We start from the raw sequence: 18096 nt of genomic DNA, 5'->3' as shown, positions 1-18096 counted from the left end.
GGCTATGGTTGTGGCTTCCAGTTGTTAGAAGCAGCTGTGGCAGCCTCCTCCAAACATGGCTGTGGATCAGTAGACGGAACCCGAGGGGCTATTTATAGCAGGGTGGCCCCGGGGCCTGGAGCAGGGCCTAGGGCCTGGGGAGATTCAGCGGCTCCTCATCAGGGACCAGCGAAACGGAGACGGATGAAGTGTTGGGTTTCTGCGTTCCTCTGAGTGGGTAGTTTTGGAACGGCCTGGTTTGGGTCTTGAAAACCAAACACAACTCAACCCCTCCTTACTGCCCCCGCCTTCGCACCCTGCAGCTCCCCAAGCCTGACTCATGCAAACCCAAGTCCTCAGGGCCAGGAGAGCTGGGGAGACGGAGAAACTTTCCACCCTGACAAGCCCCCTTGGCTGTTTCCTCCTCCTGCTGCCTCCGAGGCTGAGCTGTTCAGAGCTGGGCGGCGGCCCGGGCAGAGGGGACTCTGGCCGCAGCCTTCTTACGGGAGGCTGGGTGGAGAGTCCTCCTCTTAGCGGGGCTGCCCTGACTTTGGGCTCAGCGGGGAGCTGGGCCTCAGAGCCCACCCACCCCTGCCTCGTAGCGGGGCCTGGAGAGGGTTGAAGGGGGCTCCTCTTCTTGGGACCCCAGTGGTCCAGCCCGAAATCTGAGGGTGAATCCTGCTGGGCATCCGTTTCTCCTCTCCTTGGTGGATTGTGGTTCCGTCCCCTCCAAGAGGTAGATGCAACTTGGCGGTCAGGAAAGGCCAGTTTTGGGGAGGCTCAGGGATGTTTGGAAGGTGCCAGTGGGCTCAGAGGGCTCTGGCTGGGCCTGGGAATGTGCAGGTTGGATGTCCGATTCTGCATCGAGCGAGGTGGCTGAAAGGATGGTGGCAGCTGGTGATGCAGGGTTTTGCTTTACTGTAGGGGTGCATAATTCCCTTTAATCTTCAAGCAATCCCATAAGGATTGTTCCATCTCACTGGTGACATTATAGAGGCTCAGGGCGTTAAGTAATGCAAGGCTGCCCAGCAGGATGCTGTGGGACTCTGATCCTGCGCTTTTCATCGCCCTGCTGTTGGGTTGCCCTGGGATGTTTTGGACACCGACTTGGGTCCATTTGCCTAATTTTGTACAAGTCGACAACCCTGGAGATGGGAATGGGTGAGGGGGGGGTAACAGACAATGGACAGTGGGACCTTAGGAGCATGATTTGCTGCCTAGCCCTGGTTGGTACACACCATGCCTGGCTGCTTCTTGTCTCAAAACTTTTGATTGAATGAGCCGGTGTTGCTGCTTTAAGAGGGGAATGTGGGCAGCTGGTGGTCAGAGGAGGAATGTTCAGAGCTGGACAGAGCGGGGCTGGCGCTCTCATCTTTCCTTCTTTCATGGTTGCCATCTCTGTTCTCCACTTGGGGTCACTATTCTGATGTCCAGCGAATCCAGGTGAAATGCGTTTCCATCAGTTTAGTAACTGTTTTATTGAGTGTGTACTCAGCGCACATGGCACCAGCCCAGGCATGGTGCATTTCTCAGCATTTGGCATTTCTCCCTTGCCCGAGGAAGGAAAGCCCTTCCCCTTGGGGGCTCGCAGGCACACTGGCGCGCTCATGTGGGATTGGCATTGATCGCTTTTGGCTTTGAGCTGCTGTGTTGCTGGGCTTTAGGGTGCCTGGGCTGGAATGTTGGCAGAGTCAGGAGAAGGGAATCTGTGTTTCCCCGTGGCCCTGACTGATCGCGTGGACAGCTGTCTGCTGTTCTCCTGCCATCCAGCCGGCCACCGCCCTAACGCTGCTTCTCTCCTCTCTTTCCCAGAGCTCCACCAGAGTCACGCCAAGTGTCCAGCCCCATCCCCAGCCCATCAGGTATGCCTGGGCTATGGGGGACGCGGTGGGTGGGTGCAGGCAGTGAGGTCACTGTGGGTGTTCCCAGCAAGTCATGCCTCTGGGTCTCCGAGACCAAAGTCACAAAGCACGTGATAGGGAGCACGGGCAGATGTGGAAGCCACAGCGAGAGGATGCAGGTAGATGCCACTGGGAAACTCAAAAGTTTTAGCTTGAAGCCAGTCCTTGAGCTGGATTCTTCATTTACCTGCATGATCTCATCTAGCCCTTGCAACAGCCCTGCAAGGTAAGTATTTTATTCCCATTTGGCAGATGAAGAAACTGAGTCTCAGGGAGGTGAGGCGATTTGTTAAAGGTCACACAACCACTAAGAGGCAGCACTTGGGTTTTCATTCAGGACTGGCTGGCGCTGAGGCCTCTGCTAGATCCTGTTCTTCTCCACGGGCAGAGGTTTCTGATGTTGGAGGGTCATTTATAAAAGGAAGGTCCTCTATCTGGCTGAGCTGGTGGGGACTGGGGGAAGGGGATGCACAGGGGACTTGGTGCTTTGCTCATCCAGAGTCTCTTTGTCCTGGGTCCAGGTTCTCTGGGTTTTTGGCTTTGGGCCCTTCCCTCTCTGACTCCCCCCTCACCCCTGAGGTTCCTGAGATGAGTGAGAATCTGGCCGCAGGGATATGGACCACCAGTCAGAGAGGGTCTGGTGTGTAGCTGAAGCTCCCAGTGGGTTGTAGTCCGGCTGCCGGCTGTCCACAGAGACTGGTGGGGCCCTTTAGAGGATCGCCTCCTCCCCTACAGATGAGAATCACCTTGGGGTGGGTGGATGCAGAGTGCGATGCTGAGGTTGGCCAGGTGGTGGTGCTGTTCTGCCTTGAGTAGGAGCCCCGCCCCCAAAGGCTGCAGGACAAGGAAAGACCGGGACTCAGAGGCCAGATTCAAAGTGGGCTCCCAGCGCACTGGCCCCTCTGCCACTTGGTCCCTGTCATTGCCACCACGGAGAAGCTGTATGTCACCCTTGGCTCTCCTATTTCCAAGCCCCATCTACACAGTTGGGCTCGGAGCTAACTGTGGTGGAGATCTGTATTCTGTCCCGTTTCTTGGTGTCCCGGGGCTGTACCCCGCATGCCACCCCGTCACTTTGAAACACCCCATGGTATTCCTCCTGCTGCCCCTTCAGTCCCAACTTTACCCTGCAGAAGTGAAGGGTTATCAACATGAACTGTGAGTTGCCCACCTTGGGTAGAGAGGGGAAGCAGGACCCTAGGAGGCTGGGGTGATGGGGTAAGAAGGGGAGGGTGTGAGGTGACCCCAGAAACTACAGGTGGGCTTCAGAATGGAATGCCAGTGTCCTGAGACCCATTTCCCCTTCCCATCAGCTCCCCAGTGGGCACCCTGGACCCTCCTTTGGAAGAGCAGTTGGGTGAGGTGTAAAGGTGTGAGACCCCACCTCCCCTCACGTGGTGCCCAGCCCAGGGGGCTCCCCACCTCTCTGAGGAGCTCAGGTGGCACTGGGATGTCTGGGGATCACCTGCCGCTGCGGCAGCCCCCTCTGCTTCCTGAGCCCTTAGAAATCAGGGAGGTCACTGGTAGGAAGCAGCCCTGCGGGGCAGTGGGAGCTGCCAGAGGTGGGGAGAGAGCCAGGGAACAAAGGGCAGGAGTTGTCTTGCCTCTGGGGAGGGCTGGAATCTGTGCTGTGGTCTGGCTTACCTGGAGCCCAGGTGAGCATGTCACCTGAGCTGCCCCTGCTCCTGAGGGGCCTCCCCGCCCACTCCACAGCTCAGAGCAAGGGGAGGGCAGCAGAAGGCTAGCTCCGGGATGTGAGAGGACCCAGTTCAGGCTCTCCTTCCTCTTCCGTAGCCGTCCGGGGATCCTTCGAGAAACTTCTGCCAGACCAGGCGGCCACAGTATATTAGGAGGCTGAGCTGGACTCCCGGGCCCTGGCTGGTTCCGGCCCTGGCTCTGACCTCTGACCTCTGGGATCACAGGTTGAAGGCAATGCTGACAGGATTGATGAGCACCTAGGATTGGTGTCATCACTCTTTGGTTCTGAAATGGCCTGAGATCCTCGCCAGCTCCTGCCCAGCTCTATTCTCCCCGGCGCTCCCAGACTGGCCTTGTGGGCTGCACTGGCCTCGCCAGGGGAAGCCTCTGGCCTTGGCTCTGGGTCAGGGAGCAGCCAAGCCCCCTGGGCTAGATTTGGGGGCCACGTATAGTGTGTAGGGGGTGTAGCTCCCTGGACCTTGTCCTGGGGGCCTGGATTCTGATCAGGACCCGCCTCTGCCTGCTGTCTCCCCAGAAACATGAGTGTGAGCCGGACCACGGAGGACAGCTGTGAGCTGGACCTGGTGTATGTCACTGAGAGGATCATCGCCGTCTCCTTCCCCAGCACAGCCAATGAGGAGAACTTCCGGAGCAACCTCCGTGAGGTGGCCCAGATGCTCAAGTGCAAACATGGAGGCAACTACCTGGTGAGGATGGGACCCCTTGCCCGCTGGTCCAGTGCCCCGTCCTTTCTGCTTGCCACCTCCTCCTGCTGGTGTCTTGCCCCACCTGCCCCTGAGCCAGCTCTTGCTCTTCTCTCCCTTCACCTTCCCTTGGCCCTAAGGAGTGTCTCTGCAGCTGGGATGCAGCATCTGGAGCTAAGTCGTGTGTGTGTGTGTGTGTGTGTGCGTGCGCACTTGTCCATGCATGTGTGTGTGGTTTGTATGTATGTGTGTGTGGTTTGTATGTTTGTGTGTGTGTGTACGTGTGGGTACGCGCGTGTGCGTGTGGGTGTACGCACGTGTGTTGACCAGGAGGAGAGAATAACAGTAAAAGCTCACATTACTGAGCCCTGGTGATGAGCCAGGCCCTGTTTTAACTCCTTTCCACAGATTTAACACCACGACAGTCCTAGGAAGCTGGTTTTTCGAGAACACAGAGAGGTGGGGTATTTGTCTAAGGTCACAGAGTCAGGAAGTGGCAGAGGTGTCATACTGTCGGTGCCTCTGAGCAGTCTTAGGGCAGAGTTGTGGCAGAGCGTGGCTTGAGAGACCTGGTGTTGCTGACACTGGGGTCATACCTGGCACAGGAGGATCTCCTAACCAGTGTGGAGGAAGTCCCCTCCATGCCCCCACCACGGTCTCTAATGTCAGAAGGGCTGGCCTGGGGGATTGGATCTATCCTGGCCCCAGAGGAGCGCTCAGGCCCGCTTTACAGGGAGGTACTTGTGGGCTGGACCCACAGATTGGACATACCATCATGAGGGGCTGCCCTGGGAGGTCTGAGCAGAGGTGGGGTGTAGGGGCTGTATTAGGTCCCTAGGGCTGCTGTAACAAATTACCACAAATTAGGTGGCTTAAAACAACAAAATTAATTTTTTCACAGTCTGGAAGCTAGAAGTCCAAATCAAGGTGTCAGTGGGGCCATGCTCCCTCTGAATCCCGCAGGGGAGAATCCTGCCTTGCCTCTTCCTATCTTCTGGTGGCTCCCGGCAGTCTAGTGGCTCCTTGGCTTGTAGTGGCCTTGCTCTAGTCTCTACTTCTGTCATCATGTGACCTTCCTTCTTTCCTGTGTCTGTGTGTCCTCTCCTCTTCTTATAAGGACACCAGTCATTGGATTTGGGGCCCACCCTGAATCCAGGATGATCTCATCTCCAGATCCTTGACTACTTACATCAGCAAAGGACCTATTTCCAAATAAAGTCACATTCTGAAGTTCCACGTGGATGTGAATTTTTGTGGGATACTTTTCAGCCCTCTACGGAGACCTGTCCATCAGCTATGTTGGGCGTTGTTAAGAGTCTGACTTTAAACATCAGAATGTTCTGGGTTGGAATGCTGCTCTGCTCTCACCAACTATCTGATCTTGACACTTAGCCTCATTAAGCCTTAGGATCCCCATCTGTAAAATGGGTCTACTTACCTCTATGGTTGTGGAGAGAATTAAGGCAGGTGGTAGATGTAAAGTCCTTAGTGCGGCCTGGCAGGCTGTGGACACTGTACCACTGAAGTGTTAGCCATTGTTAACGGCATAAAGTGTGTTCCTTTGAGGCCTCAAGAGTGGACCAGAAGCCATCTAAGATCCTGCCCTATTTCAGGAGCCCAGGAATCCAGAGGTTGGGGGATTCCCTTGGGATGTGGTCAGGTGTTGGGGGGTGTCTGCTGGGAGAGGGGTGTCAGGGGTCTGAGAGGGCCCACCCAGCACGGATTGCACCCTCCTATGGAGGGCGTCCGACCACAGAGCAGTTACATCTTCGTGCGGTGAGCTTCTGAAGTCGACATGTGAAGAGGAAACCAGAGATGGCCAAATGCTTATCGTTTGACACTCCTGGATTTCCATTCAGTGTGGAGAGATGCCCACCTTGGGGGTGGCATGTGGGACCTGAGACAGGTTCTGTCCCCTTCTCATCTTCAGTTCAGGATGTCCGCTTATCCAGGGGAGTGGCTGGGTGTCTACATACTTGTTTCTCTCTCCCTCTTTATCCTGAGAACCTGTAGTTGAGTTCCTGTCTATCAGTGTGTATCTGGTAGGACTCCGTGTATGGTCAGGTAGGTAGAATTTCCAGCAGGGAAGAGAGAGAGAGAGAGAGAGAGAGAGAGGGAGAGAGAGAGAGAGGAGAGAGAGAGAGGGAGAGAGAAAGGGCCAACCTTCTCAACAATCTCTTCCTTTTCCTCCTTCTAGCTTTTCAACCTCTCTGAGCGGAGACCTGACATCACGAAGCTCCACGCCAAGGTGAGTCCATTGCCGTTTGGGGTGGGGAGGGATTCTCCCTGCCTGGAAGAGGGAACAGGGGGGCTCCCTTCCTCTGAGGTTCCCACATTAGAATCTTGGGGGAAAGTGCTATGACAGTTTGCAAAGCCTATTCAAACTTACAGTGCCATCTTCTATTTGGAAAATAGAAAATAATATATTTATTGTTTCTGTAATACGAATTACAGAAAGCAAAGCTCAATACAGTGATTTCCACCAAGGTCTGCCGCCTGTGGTGCACACAGAGTCTCTGGGGTGGGGCTGGAGCTGTGAGATTTTGAGTCTTATTGAAAAGTATTCTGGATTTAAACCAGCTGGGAATCACCACTGTAGACCTTCCTACAACCAACTTTCTTTCACTTGCTGTTCAGAGCGCTGTGTGTGGGCTTTGTGTGCCTATCTGCTCCGGCCCCTGGATTCTGGTGCCTGTCGCTGTGTGACCTTGAGTGGGTGGCAGACTTCTCTGGGCCGCAGTTTCCACCTCTGAAAGTGGACGGGCTGGATTAGATGTGCTCTCTGGGCCCGTCCGAGCACAGATTTTCTTTTACTTTAAAGTTTTGTGAGTTAAGAAAAGTTTGAAGGAGCCTGATGACTGCTATTCAGACCTGCTCTCTGTCCCGCTCAGGCCTCCTTCGGCTGGCCTGAAAACTTGATGGTTTGTGTGTCCAGGGCCTGGAAAAGAGCCGTGAACAGGCTTCACCTTTCCTTCTTCCTCCCTGAGCCAGGCCTCAGGGTTATCTGTGGGAGGAGAGCTGGGGAACAATGCTGGAGGCTCCCAGCACATTTTAAGGTCAAAGTCATATGGAAGGGACCTGGGGCCATCGGCTCTAAGCCTTTGCTTTATACACAAATCAGAAACTGGGACTGGGGAAGGGGCTGTGACTGGCCTGAGGCCCACAGGGAGCCAGTGTCAGAACCCAGGGTCTCTAGGCCCGGGTCAGTGTCCTTTGCCTCCACGCCTCTGCCTTCCAGAGGGTTGACGTGCAGGGCAGGAACTGAGGCCCCGCTGCTGGTGGCATCGCTGCGGGGCTGGCGCGTGGTGTGTGTGGGCACCTCCCTACCCCCCCGCCCGTTGACTCTCTGGACTTCTGCCGCTTCTCACTCCTGGCTTGGGCCACAGGTACTGGAATTTGGCTGGCCCGACCTCCACACCCCAGCCCTGGAGAAGATCTGCAGTGTCTGCAAGGCCATGGACACTTGGCTCAACGCAGATCCCCACAACGTTGTCGTTCTACACAACAAGGTCAGAGCGGGGGCTGCAGGATGTCTGTGTGTGTGTGTGTGTGTGTGTGTGTGTGTGTGTGTGTGTGTGTGTGTGCATGTGCGTGTTCATACCCGTGCACGAATATATCCTTGGATGAGTGTATGCACCTGCCCGTATCACTGGATTGTGTGAGCGTGCAAGTTCGTTTGTGTGTACTCTCCTTCTTGGGGATAATTGATTCTGTCTGGGGTGCACCCCCAGGAAGTGGAGGTACCAGCCCGTGGGTCACTCACGTGTGGTGGACGATCAGCTGTGTTTCTTCTTTTTGAGACTCAGCCCTATCCGCTTCCTCCTTCCTCCAATTCTCCCTGAGAACCCCGCCCCTCTCTGCAGCCCCTGCCCGCCTTGCTCTGGGGCAGGAGGGCCAGCCTTAGAAGTAAAGGCTTTTGTGTTTTGGGGCTTTTTCAGGGAAACCGAGGCAGGATAGGTGTTGTGATCGCGGCTTACATGCACTACAGCAACATTTCTGCCAGGTAAGAGGGCCCCGAGCCTCCCATTCTCTGAATATTGACAGCAGAGCCCCCTTCCCCCACCCACCCAAGGCCTCCCCCACCCACCCAAGGCCTCTCCCTCCCTTGGGGTTGGAGGATAAGGACAGAGGAGGCGAGAGGTGCTGAGGACAGGGGGAGGAGCCCCTGGAAAGGAGAATGTCCCTGCCCTCATCTCTGGGACAGGGGCCCTTGGACAGAGGGCAGGAGAGAGGAGACACCATCCCTCTGGGGCCCTGGAGAGGGGCAGCCGTGGGAGGCAGGCCCATGGATGGACACCCCGTCCAGTCAGCTTCTTGGGGCCACTTTTCTTTGCCCAACTGCCTTCTGTTTACCTGAGTGAGCAGGGAGGGAGTCACAAAGAAATATTGGATCACATCTGGGTCCAGCAGAGCCATCTGGAAGGTTTCTCATCTATTCCCCTGCTTCTCGCCAGCAGGGCCATCTTCCCACTTAGGTGTTTTGCATCAAGAATAGGAAACAACCAGTGGATGATTCCCATTCTGATTTGGATTTTCAGAGAGGCAGAGGAATTCCTCCATTCATTTAGTCATTTGACGACGGTTATGGAACAGCCACTGTGCAGGAGGCTCTAGGTGCTGGAAATAGAGCAGTGGGCAAAGCCAAGCCACTGCCCTCATGAATGTTAAATGAGTAAACAAACACATCAGTAAGAGCAAGTGATGAGTACTTTGAAGGACGGAGACTAGAGCAAGACGGTGGGGAAAGGAGGCCTCTTGGGGAGGTGATATTTGAGCAGAATTAAGGGGCGAGAGGGGAGAAGACTGAGTCCTGTACAGTCCGGGGCAGGGGGGGGAGGTGGTGGTGGCAGGGGACCTTTCAGGCAGAGAAGAGGGAAGGACAAAGGCCAGCAGTGGGAATTCGAGGGGCTGGCGTGTTTGGAGCCGAGTGAGTGAGGGGACAAAGAGTGGGAAGTGAAGATGGGAGGAGGCAGAGCCCGGGGGCCTTGTACCCTTGATAAGGACTTTGGAGTTTATTCTAAGAGGGATGGGACATCGTCGGAGAGTCAAGAATGGGGAAGCTATGTGATCTGTCTCTTTAAAAAATGATCTCTTTGAGGATGGGTAGAATGCTCTATGAAGGGCTTGCAATAGGACGGTAGTTTTATGACTTTAAGAAACCTGACCCAGCTTAATCTTTGCTTAATGGTCAACATTTCCTGTGCACCTACTGTGTGCCCACATGTGCCGAGCTCTTTATAGGTGTTACCTCACTCAATTGCCACAACAGCCTTCAAGGAAGGCACAGTTAGCACCTCATTTGACAGGAAAGAAAAATCAAGTTCAGGAAGGTTAAGTAACCTGCCCCAAGTTGCAAGGCCACTAAGTCAGTGATGAACTTGAGATGGGCTCCCAGGCTGCCTGGCTCCAAGGCCCTTGTGCTGAGGAGTGCAGCACACAGGATGGAGAGATGCTGGGGCAGTCCTTTCCTGAAGGCGTCTCAGGACAGAGTGGCCAGAGGGCTCTGCAGGTCTGGGAAGCAGGGGTGGGTGGACAAGGGACTCGTGGAAGTTGGCTTCTCTGACCACCTGTCTCTCCCCACAGTGCCAACCAGGCCCTGGACCGGTTTGCAATGAAGCGGTTCTACGAGGATAAGATTGTACCCATTGGCCAGCCATCCCAGAGAAGGTAGGTCTCCAGGGCTCTCGGCCCAGTGCATGTGTGTGTGTGTGCGTGTGTGTGCTCGCTATACGTGGGAGCTAGCCTCGTGTACCCATGGTGGGTGAAGCAGCACGCCTAGGTGGGGGTGTACCAAGCATGCGTGTTCAGGTGCCAGCCTGGAGGGGTGCGAGCTCAGGGACGTGGGTGAAGCCGTGAGCAGCTGTGTGTGCTCGCAGTGGGGCATGGCAGCTGGCTCCTGAGGTTGGTGCCAGAGAGCAGCAGGGCCACCGGTGGGGGAGGTACAGGAGGGCAGCTTGTATAAGAAGGCAGTGCCTTTCTTGGTCCTGGCAGCAGGGATGCTTCCGTGTTTTGATGGGTCTACAGGAGGCTGATGTCACTGCCACCTGCCCTGAGGAGGTCACAGATGTTCGTGATAAGGGTCACCTTCTGCTGTGAGAGCTTTAAAATTTTACTACGGTCTCTAACCCATGTGGCCCACAACAGCCCAGGCAGGAAGCAGGGCAGGGATGGATTCCTTCATTCATTTGGCAAATTTTAGGTACTCTAGGATGTTCCAAGTGCTGGAGGTATCTAGTTGGACAGGACAGAGTCTTTTGCCCTTAGTGAGCTGATATTGTATTGGGAAAGATGGACATTACACAAGTAAATAAACCTTCAAGGTCATTTCAGACAGTGATAAGTGCTTTGATGGGGAAAAAACCAAAACAGAACACGAGGGGCTAGAGAATGACAGGGGTGGACATGAGGGGCTGATTCCAGTGTGCTGACCTTTCTGAGAAGATGACATGTGAGGTGAGGTCTGAGAAGGGAGAAGGAAACATCTAAGTAAAGGTCTGGGTAAAGGGTCCAGGTAGAGGGAACAGCAAGTATAAAGGCCACAATGTCTCACTGACTTTTCTAGCCCTTCGGAACACTGACTGGGCAAGCAGGACCCCCTAGCTCCAGATCCTGGAGCTTTCCAGCCTCTCCATGCTGGGGGTCCCCAACTTACACCCCATCACCCCTACCTTGCCTGGCTAAAAGTGTGCCGGCACCACTGGGGACTGTTTCCACCATTGTAGCAGGAAGCCCAAGCAGAAGTGAGTGAATCCTCAGGCAACCAGCGCCTTACAACTGGCACAGGACAGCTGGTAGCCAGCCTCTGGGTCAGAGATCAGAAACGGAATGTCTTTCTGTGCAGAAAATTCTGACGAGGCTGTCAGAAACAGCAGCTGTGGATCAGTGAGAGTCTTCCCAGGGAAGAAGTCTCAGGGAGGAAAGAAGTATTATTCAAGATCCTGACTTGCTACCTGTGGCTGGTGGCCTTGGTCACGAGTCTGGCCCTTGACCTTGAAAGATGAGAGGTTCAAATAGAGGAGCACGATGTTATGATGGCACAATGTGGCTTGGAGAGAGTGGGCAGAGCCGTCACATTTCTGAAGCGGAAAGCCTGGAGAATGGGGATTAGTGTTAACCTCTCAGGACCAGGATTGTTCAGGGATCCCACCGTGCTCAATGTGTGCTTACGTAGCATGCCATCAGGGTGTGTGTGTGTGTGTGTGTGTGTGTCCGTGTTTACATTATCTGTATCTGCCTTGCAGCTCATATCTGCAACTACATCTGCTCATGGGTGGGTAATTCTGTCTGTGCCCAAATGTGGAAGTGCAGCTGTTGGGGAAGTGGCATTCGTTGCCACTTTCCCGCCTTCTTGTCAGTGCCGCTTGCAGGGATTGGAGCAGCTGGAGGAGAGGAGGGCAGGGAGAGAGGGAGGGAGGGGCTTTGCCTGCAGCTCCCCCATTCATTGTCACCCCACCCCGGGCTCATTGTCCCCAGCACACAGACACATCCTGTTGGCACGATCAGAGGATCTGATAGGAACCCGCCATTCCAGGTTTCCGGTTTGAGCAACGGGGCTGGGGGCTGGGCAGGGGCCTGAATAGGAGCTGGTGCTGCCCATCAGATTATCTTGCTGGGATAGTCCAAGGTGGCCCCACCCCAGCCCAGGGACAGAGGCCCACAGGCCTGGAGGTGGGCCAAGGAGCCAAAAGACAGGACGGGACCATTGTCATGGTTATGAGTGTTCTGGTCTCACCCGCCTCAAATCAGAATGCATTCTGATTGGTCCAGCTGACCCAGCTTGGCATCCTCTGGCCCGTCAGAAAAGGAGGACACGCCAACCAAAAGGATTGGCCTCTCCTTCTAGTAGATGCATTGGAGTGAGACTGCTTCCCTTCTCCTCCCACCCGCTCTCCTCCCACCTTTGTGTGCTCTTGCAGTGTGCCTTTGGGAGGCTGATGACCCTTTCTGGACCTAATTTTCCCTCTCTTCTAGAACGAGTGGGGATGGCTTATTCCTTCCATTCTTCCAACGAGATCTTTGTTAAGGGAATTGGGGCATGTTGACCCTAGAGATAGGAATACTTAGTGGAAGTTAGATATCCTCTAATATCAAATGAAATGGTACAGAGGAATTTTGTACCCTTCAGCGTGATATAAAAAAATGAAGGACTAGAATTACTAAGCTCTTACTATTTGCTGGATCGTCATGTGGTTGGTGGGTCTTGTGGGAGCAGAACTGGGTCCTGTGGGTACAAATGCAAGGTTGGTTTGGGCTCGGTGTAAGGGTGTCAGAGCTGTCTGATGGTTGATCACCCTGCCTTGTGCGGTAGTGAACAGCTAAATGATGCCTGTCAGGGATGTGTGGGAGTGCATTTGGTCCAGCAGGAGATTCCTGGGCCGGGAGTGAAGCAGGAAAGAGATGGCCACGTTGGCCACCAGGAGGCGCCAGAGAACCCCAAGTGGGAGGTTTGGCTGGACCCCACTCCAGATGTAGTAGTACCTGTTCGCCCTCCTGGGGCTACAGGCAGCAAGGGTGGAGACCCCACCTGCCAGGAGGCCTGGGGGTTTGTGGGGTGGGGGGGAAGTTGGCAGGGCAACCTAGGGCAATATGCCAGGGGAAAAGAGAACAGAATGGCTCTGCTCCAGCAGAGGCCTCCCTGGCTGAAGCTGCCCTTCTCCCTGCTCCAGGTACGTGCATTATTTCAGCGGCCTGCTCTCTGGCTCCATCAAAATGAACAACAAGCCCTTGTTTCTGCACCACGTGATCATGCATGGCATCCCCAACTTTGAGTCTAAAGGAGGTACCTGCCCGAGCCCTCTAGCTTCCATTCATTCCCCTCCTGTCTTCCATCTCTTTGTCTTAGGAGGCAGCCTTGGGGGGTAAAAAATGCGGGCTAGCTGCAGTCTTAGGCTTGGAGTCTCAACTGTACCACTTCCTATTTCTCTGAGCCCCAGTTGATTCATTTGCAAAATGGGTTGGATACTGGCAGTGCCTGTGGGCAGGTGACTCTGGACGGTGTAGTGTTTTTGCAAACTCAAAATGCCTTTTAAATGAAAAGTTAGCATTTCTTCCTCTTTCTTTTTCCATTTCTCCTTCCTCTTTTCCTCCTTCCCTTTCTTCCCTTTCCCCCTTTCTTACCTTTCCTCCTCCTGGCCGATCCTTCCTTCCTTCATCTCTCCTATCCCCCTTCCTCCTCCTGCTGTTTCTGCTGTCTTGGCTAATAGCACCCCTCCCTTACAGGGTGTCGGCCATTTCTCCGGATCTACCAGGCCATGCAACCTGTTTACACATCTGGTATCTAGTAGGTATTCCACAGGGATGAGAGGCCAGGGATGCCGGAGGTCCAAGGCTGAGGACTGGGAGCTGGGGGCTGGGGGCCGGGGTTGGGGGGCTGCCTAGGACCTTTTCTAGGAGGACTTCTAGGGTAGGGCTGAGGGATGGGTCAGTGAGCTTTCCCAATAGCCCCCTGGCAGAGGGGCAGCTGGGAGAAAGGGCACTGCCCGGCTGCCTCAGCAGCCCTCTCTCCCTCTGCCTGCCTCGCTCCCATAGCAACGTCCAAGGAGACAGCCAGACCAGCATCTGCATCACCATCGAGCCTGGGCTGCTCTTGAAGGGAGACATCTTGGTAAGTTGCCCCTCGGTCTCAAGCCCCCGCACCGCCGTTTATTTTTTCTTCCTTTTCTCTTCCTGCTCCCCTTCTGCCTCTCTGGACAAGAGCGTCACTCCTGGTGGGCCACCAGCCTTGGGGTCGTTGGCTCTCAGGGGCCCTGCAAGGCCTTCCAACCTTGACGGTCCTTGTCCATGCCCTGGCTCGGTGTTGGATGTGCCTTCCCCCGGGCTTGCCTCTTGTTCCGGAGTATCTCCAGGGACATATGTCTCTGTGTGAGCCGTTACCTCCGGGCTTCCTGCTGGTGACAAGGACTCCCTCAATTCTAACTTCACTCCTTCCTCCTGTGATTTAAATCCACTCCTACGTTGTCCATTCTGACTGGTGTACAGGAACTTCTTGGGAGGATAGCTTTGTCCCCACAGGGCAAGATTGGCTTTCAACTCTCTGCTGTTCTGGAAGTTTCCCCAGAGAGCTCTGAGATCCTGTTTGGGGTTGGTGACCTCTTCTTCACTGGGTTTGGGGCTTAGTCATGGAGCTGATAAGGAGGCTTCTTGGGACTAACTTTCTACCTTCGGGCCCCTGATGGGCTCTGCTCTCTTTCCCACCCAGCTGAAGTGCTACCACAAGAAGTTCCGGAGCCCAGCCCGAGACGTCATCTTCCGCGTGCAGTTCCATACCTGCGCCATCCATGACCTGGGGGTTGTCTTTGGGAAGGAGGACCTTGACGATGCCTTCAAAGGTGGGCTCGTTGCGTAGAGAGGCAGACCTAGCAAGGAATAATTAGACCACAGGATAGGAGAGCAATAATGGAGGGGCTATGGCAGCAGTGAAGGGTGACCATTTTCCCACGGGAAGGGAGGTGGTCAGGGAGCTGTCTCCCTTTGCTTCTTTCCTCTATCCATTTAAGGTTTTATCTATATTACATTCAGGGCCAGGACATGTCCACATCCATCCACCCATCCACCCATCCATCCATCTGTCCATCTATAAATCCACCAGCATCACTGTGTGTCTGTATGTGCCAGGCATGTGCTAGACCCTGGTGATACGAAGAGAAAGAAGTCAGGCCCTACCCTCAGGGAGCTCACAGTCTTATGGGAGAAAGAGACAAACAGACATGATACTATGATACAAAGAGAAAGAAGTCAGGCCCTGCCCTCAGGGAGCTCACAGTCTTATGGGAGAAAGAGACAAACAGACATGATACTATGAAGTGATGCTTGCGGTGATGGAGATACACACAGGCATGATGGGTGCTCCAGGGAGCAGACACCACCCCTGCTGTAACTTCCCTTCCTGCAAGCAGTGAATGGTGATCTGTGTGCAGATTGGGCTCAGGCAGAGATCAGAGCACGGGGCTGGGGCTCTGAGGAGGAGAGGCCTGATCCCCCAGTGTGGTCTGGGTCATGCAGGAGAAGGATGTTTCTATGATGAGCTTTCCCTGTACCGGAGCCAGGAGAGCAAAAGCAGAAGATGCTGTTATAATTGCAGAAGAGAATGTAAATGTCATCAGTCTTAACAAAGAAAGTAAAAGAATAGCTGACAAAATAAATGTAGGGTTGCGGAGAGGTGGGAGAAGGGAGGGGCACAAACTTCCTCCTCCTACATGGAGGGAATCAGGGCACCATCGGAAATGGACAGATCAAGAAATAGAGGCTTAACCGTCGTATTGAAAGTTTCAGAGGTGATCAGAAAGGTGAATTAATAATAATAACAGTGGTAATAGTAATAATAATAATAAACCAGATTTAAGAAGGGAGGTGGGAATACTATAAGTGATCCAAATTATTCATCTTCATAGTGGTGAATCAGTGAAGATGATTTAAAACTGATATATCTAGAAATAGGGGCATAAAAACTGTAGCTATTATTTAGAGTCTTAGAGGTAACTGCTCGTAGAACAAGAAATAGAAATGGTAAGAAATAGTTACCTCAGACAGGTAAGACAGGGCTAGGGTGGGTAGGAGACTTAATATCATTATATGTACTACTTATTATATTATCAACCATGTATACATGTATTACTTTAAACTTTTCTAGAAGAAAACTTTTTGTGGAGTCCTCTTTTGGGAATCAGTTGCCCATTTTTGTTTTTCCGTCTCCTTTTTTCAGATGATCGATTTCCAGAATATGGCAAAGTTGAATTTGTGTTTTCTTATGGACCAGAGAAAATTCAAGGTAAATGCCAAGTTAGAATCCATTGATTCATTCCCTTCCCTCCACTCTGCCCTGCCCCACCTCAACTCACCTCTACCATTTTCCCACTGATCTGCTCTACAAATATCAAGTTACCTGTGGTTGAGAGTCAGGCCAGCAGTAAAAGATCTGGGTATCATAGTGGACCCCCAGCTAAACATGAACCAGTGACTTAATCTCTGGATAATAAAAATAAAAAAGTAGACAGAGAGGCGCTGGGTTGGATAAACTGTTCTGGCCCCATTAGGTCATCATCCTATTATATTCAGAGACTGAAGGCTGTGGTGGATGGAGGGAGTGGCCAAGGGGACTCTCAAAGGTGCTGGATGGACGATAAGTATTTATGAGAACTGAGGTGATTCAACCTGAAGATGAGAAGGCCAATTTAATAATAGCCTTTAAGCCGTTAGACTGGTTATATGTGGAGACCAGTTGTTCTTCATCTTATTTGGGAACAGAATAGGAAGAGGTGAAGTCAGGTTACAGCAGAGGGGCTCTGGGTAGACTAAAGAAAGGACTGCTGGGTCAGGAAGGTAACTCACCCAGAAGGCCTGACTTGTAGCTTATGCTGTCTGCATACTGGGCTTTCTCTGGATGTGTAGGAGAGATTCTGCCTCTCTCCTCAGATTTCTGCCTGCAGTGGCAAGCATCTTAAGTGGAAGGGCAGGGGGATGGCTGGGATGACTTGTGTCCTCTCAATGTCAAGGCTGTGATTTGCCTGTTGTCCGTGACCCCGTGCAGCCCATCACAAGCCTCTCCTGCACTCCCCCCTGACTCCAGGGCCAGACTCTCTGGACTCTTGGCACTGCCCCAGGGGCCCCTGGGACACAGAAGAGAAAGAGGCAGCCACCCAGCCAGAGGGTCCCCCAGCTTTCTTCTAAAGGGTCTTTGTTGCTCAGTGCTGCTGTCCTTATTTACCCTTATGACCTGGTGTGAACCTTTTCAAGAATGCAAGAAACCAGACTCCTGGGTTCTCCATCCAACTTAAGCGAGTGGTCCTGCCTCGCCATGGTCAAGAAAATGAGAAGTCCCTTAGGGAGCATCCTTAGGGAACTTGTTGGTTTCCTCTGTTTTTCCAGCTACCGATCTGTTTTTTTTTTCTCTTCACTGTCGTCTCCGCCTTTCCCATTTTCTAAGGCATGGAACACCTGGAGAACGGGCCAAGCGTGTCTGTGGACTATAACACCTCCGACCCCCTCATCCGCTGGGATTCCTATGACAACTTCAATGGGCATCAAGATGATGGCATGGAGGGTAGGTGGGACCAGTGGCTTCCAGCCCCTCTGTGACTGCACAGCCCCTGCTCACATGGCCTCGGCTCTCTTGGTTTGCTATGACACCATACTGGGCTCAAAGGGAGGGGAGGTGCAGAGGAGAGGTCCAAAGCACCTCTGAGAGCTCACAGTTCAGTGGGGGAAGGTAAAACAAAACATGAATGAGCTAAAGAATGAAGCAAAACAGCCATACAAGGGTGTATCCTTGGTGCCGAATGAGTCCCATAGGCAGCGAATGCTCTGAGATTGTCAGGGGATGGATTCTTGAGAGCTGGAGTGGTCTGGGAGGGCTCCTTGGAGGAAGTGGCCTTGCGTGGAGCTTGAGATACCCTCCTGTGCTTAAAATACAGCATTTGTTAGATTTCTTTTAACCCCGTTGTTGGATTTCTCCAGGCTCGCTGCCTGAGTTCTCTGGGGTCAGAGCACTAGGAAGGTAGACACAGCATTTAGGACCCACAAGCTTTCATCAACAGCCAACGAAAATGTTTGTGAGCTGGAAACAACCTGGTAGGCTCCAAAATTTGAAAAGAAAGCAGCAGAACTGAAATTAATACATGTTTAATTTAGCAACAAAACCTAACATAATGTCAAATGGTTATCCACAACTCAGTTCAACTCTTGAGAGTTATATATGAGTTCTATTGATTTATGTGGTTCATTTGAGTATGTGTGATAGGATGCAGGGCGGGCCTCTGAGAATGAGCATGTCTGGAGCTCAGGAACTCTTGAGACGCCCTGTCTGGAGTTTGGCCACA

The 18096-nt window shown here is 53.3% G+C and overlaps 1 protein-coding gene across 11 annotated transcripts in view; it reads left to right on the top strand.

The window, feature by feature from the left end:
- TNS1 (tensin 1) overlaps positions 1 to 18096 on the top strand; it is a 230354-nt gene that overhangs the window by 133288 nt on the left and 78970 nt on the right. For all 11 annotated transcript variants that reach the window (XM_082467416.1, XM_082467421.1, XM_082467414.1 and 8 more), the window contains 12 exons: positions 1792 to 1841; positions 4114 to 4285; positions 6480 to 6530; positions 7669 to 7791; positions 8221 to 8285; positions 9866 to 9949; positions 12949 to 13061; positions 13502 to 13562; positions 13811 to 13886; positions 14481 to 14610; positions 15984 to 16049; positions 17205 to 17321. In XM_082467416.1, the coding sequence (XP_082323542.1) occupies positions 1792 to 1841; positions 4114 to 4285; positions 6480 to 6530; positions 7669 to 7791; positions 8221 to 8285; positions 9866 to 9949; positions 12949 to 13061; positions 13502 to 13562; positions 13811 to 13886; positions 14481 to 14610; positions 15984 to 16049; positions 17205 to 17321 (1108 nt within the window). The remainder of the gene's footprint in view (positions 1 to 1791; positions 1842 to 4113; positions 4286 to 6479; positions 6531 to 7668; positions 7792 to 8220; positions 8286 to 9865; positions 9950 to 12948; positions 13062 to 13501; positions 13563 to 13810; positions 13887 to 14480; positions 14611 to 15983; positions 16050 to 17204; positions 17322 to 18096) is intronic.

This window comes from Balaenoptera physalus, assembly GCF_965194825.1.
Source record: "Balaenoptera physalus genome assembly, chromosome: 6".
In the NCBI taxonomy this organism is placed as follows: domain Eukaryota; kingdom Metazoa; phylum Chordata; class Mammalia; order Artiodactyla; family Balaenopteridae; genus Balaenoptera; species Balaenoptera physalus.
Note: the sequence above shows the minus strand (reverse complement) of the source record. Positions and strands in the feature narration are given on the sequence as shown.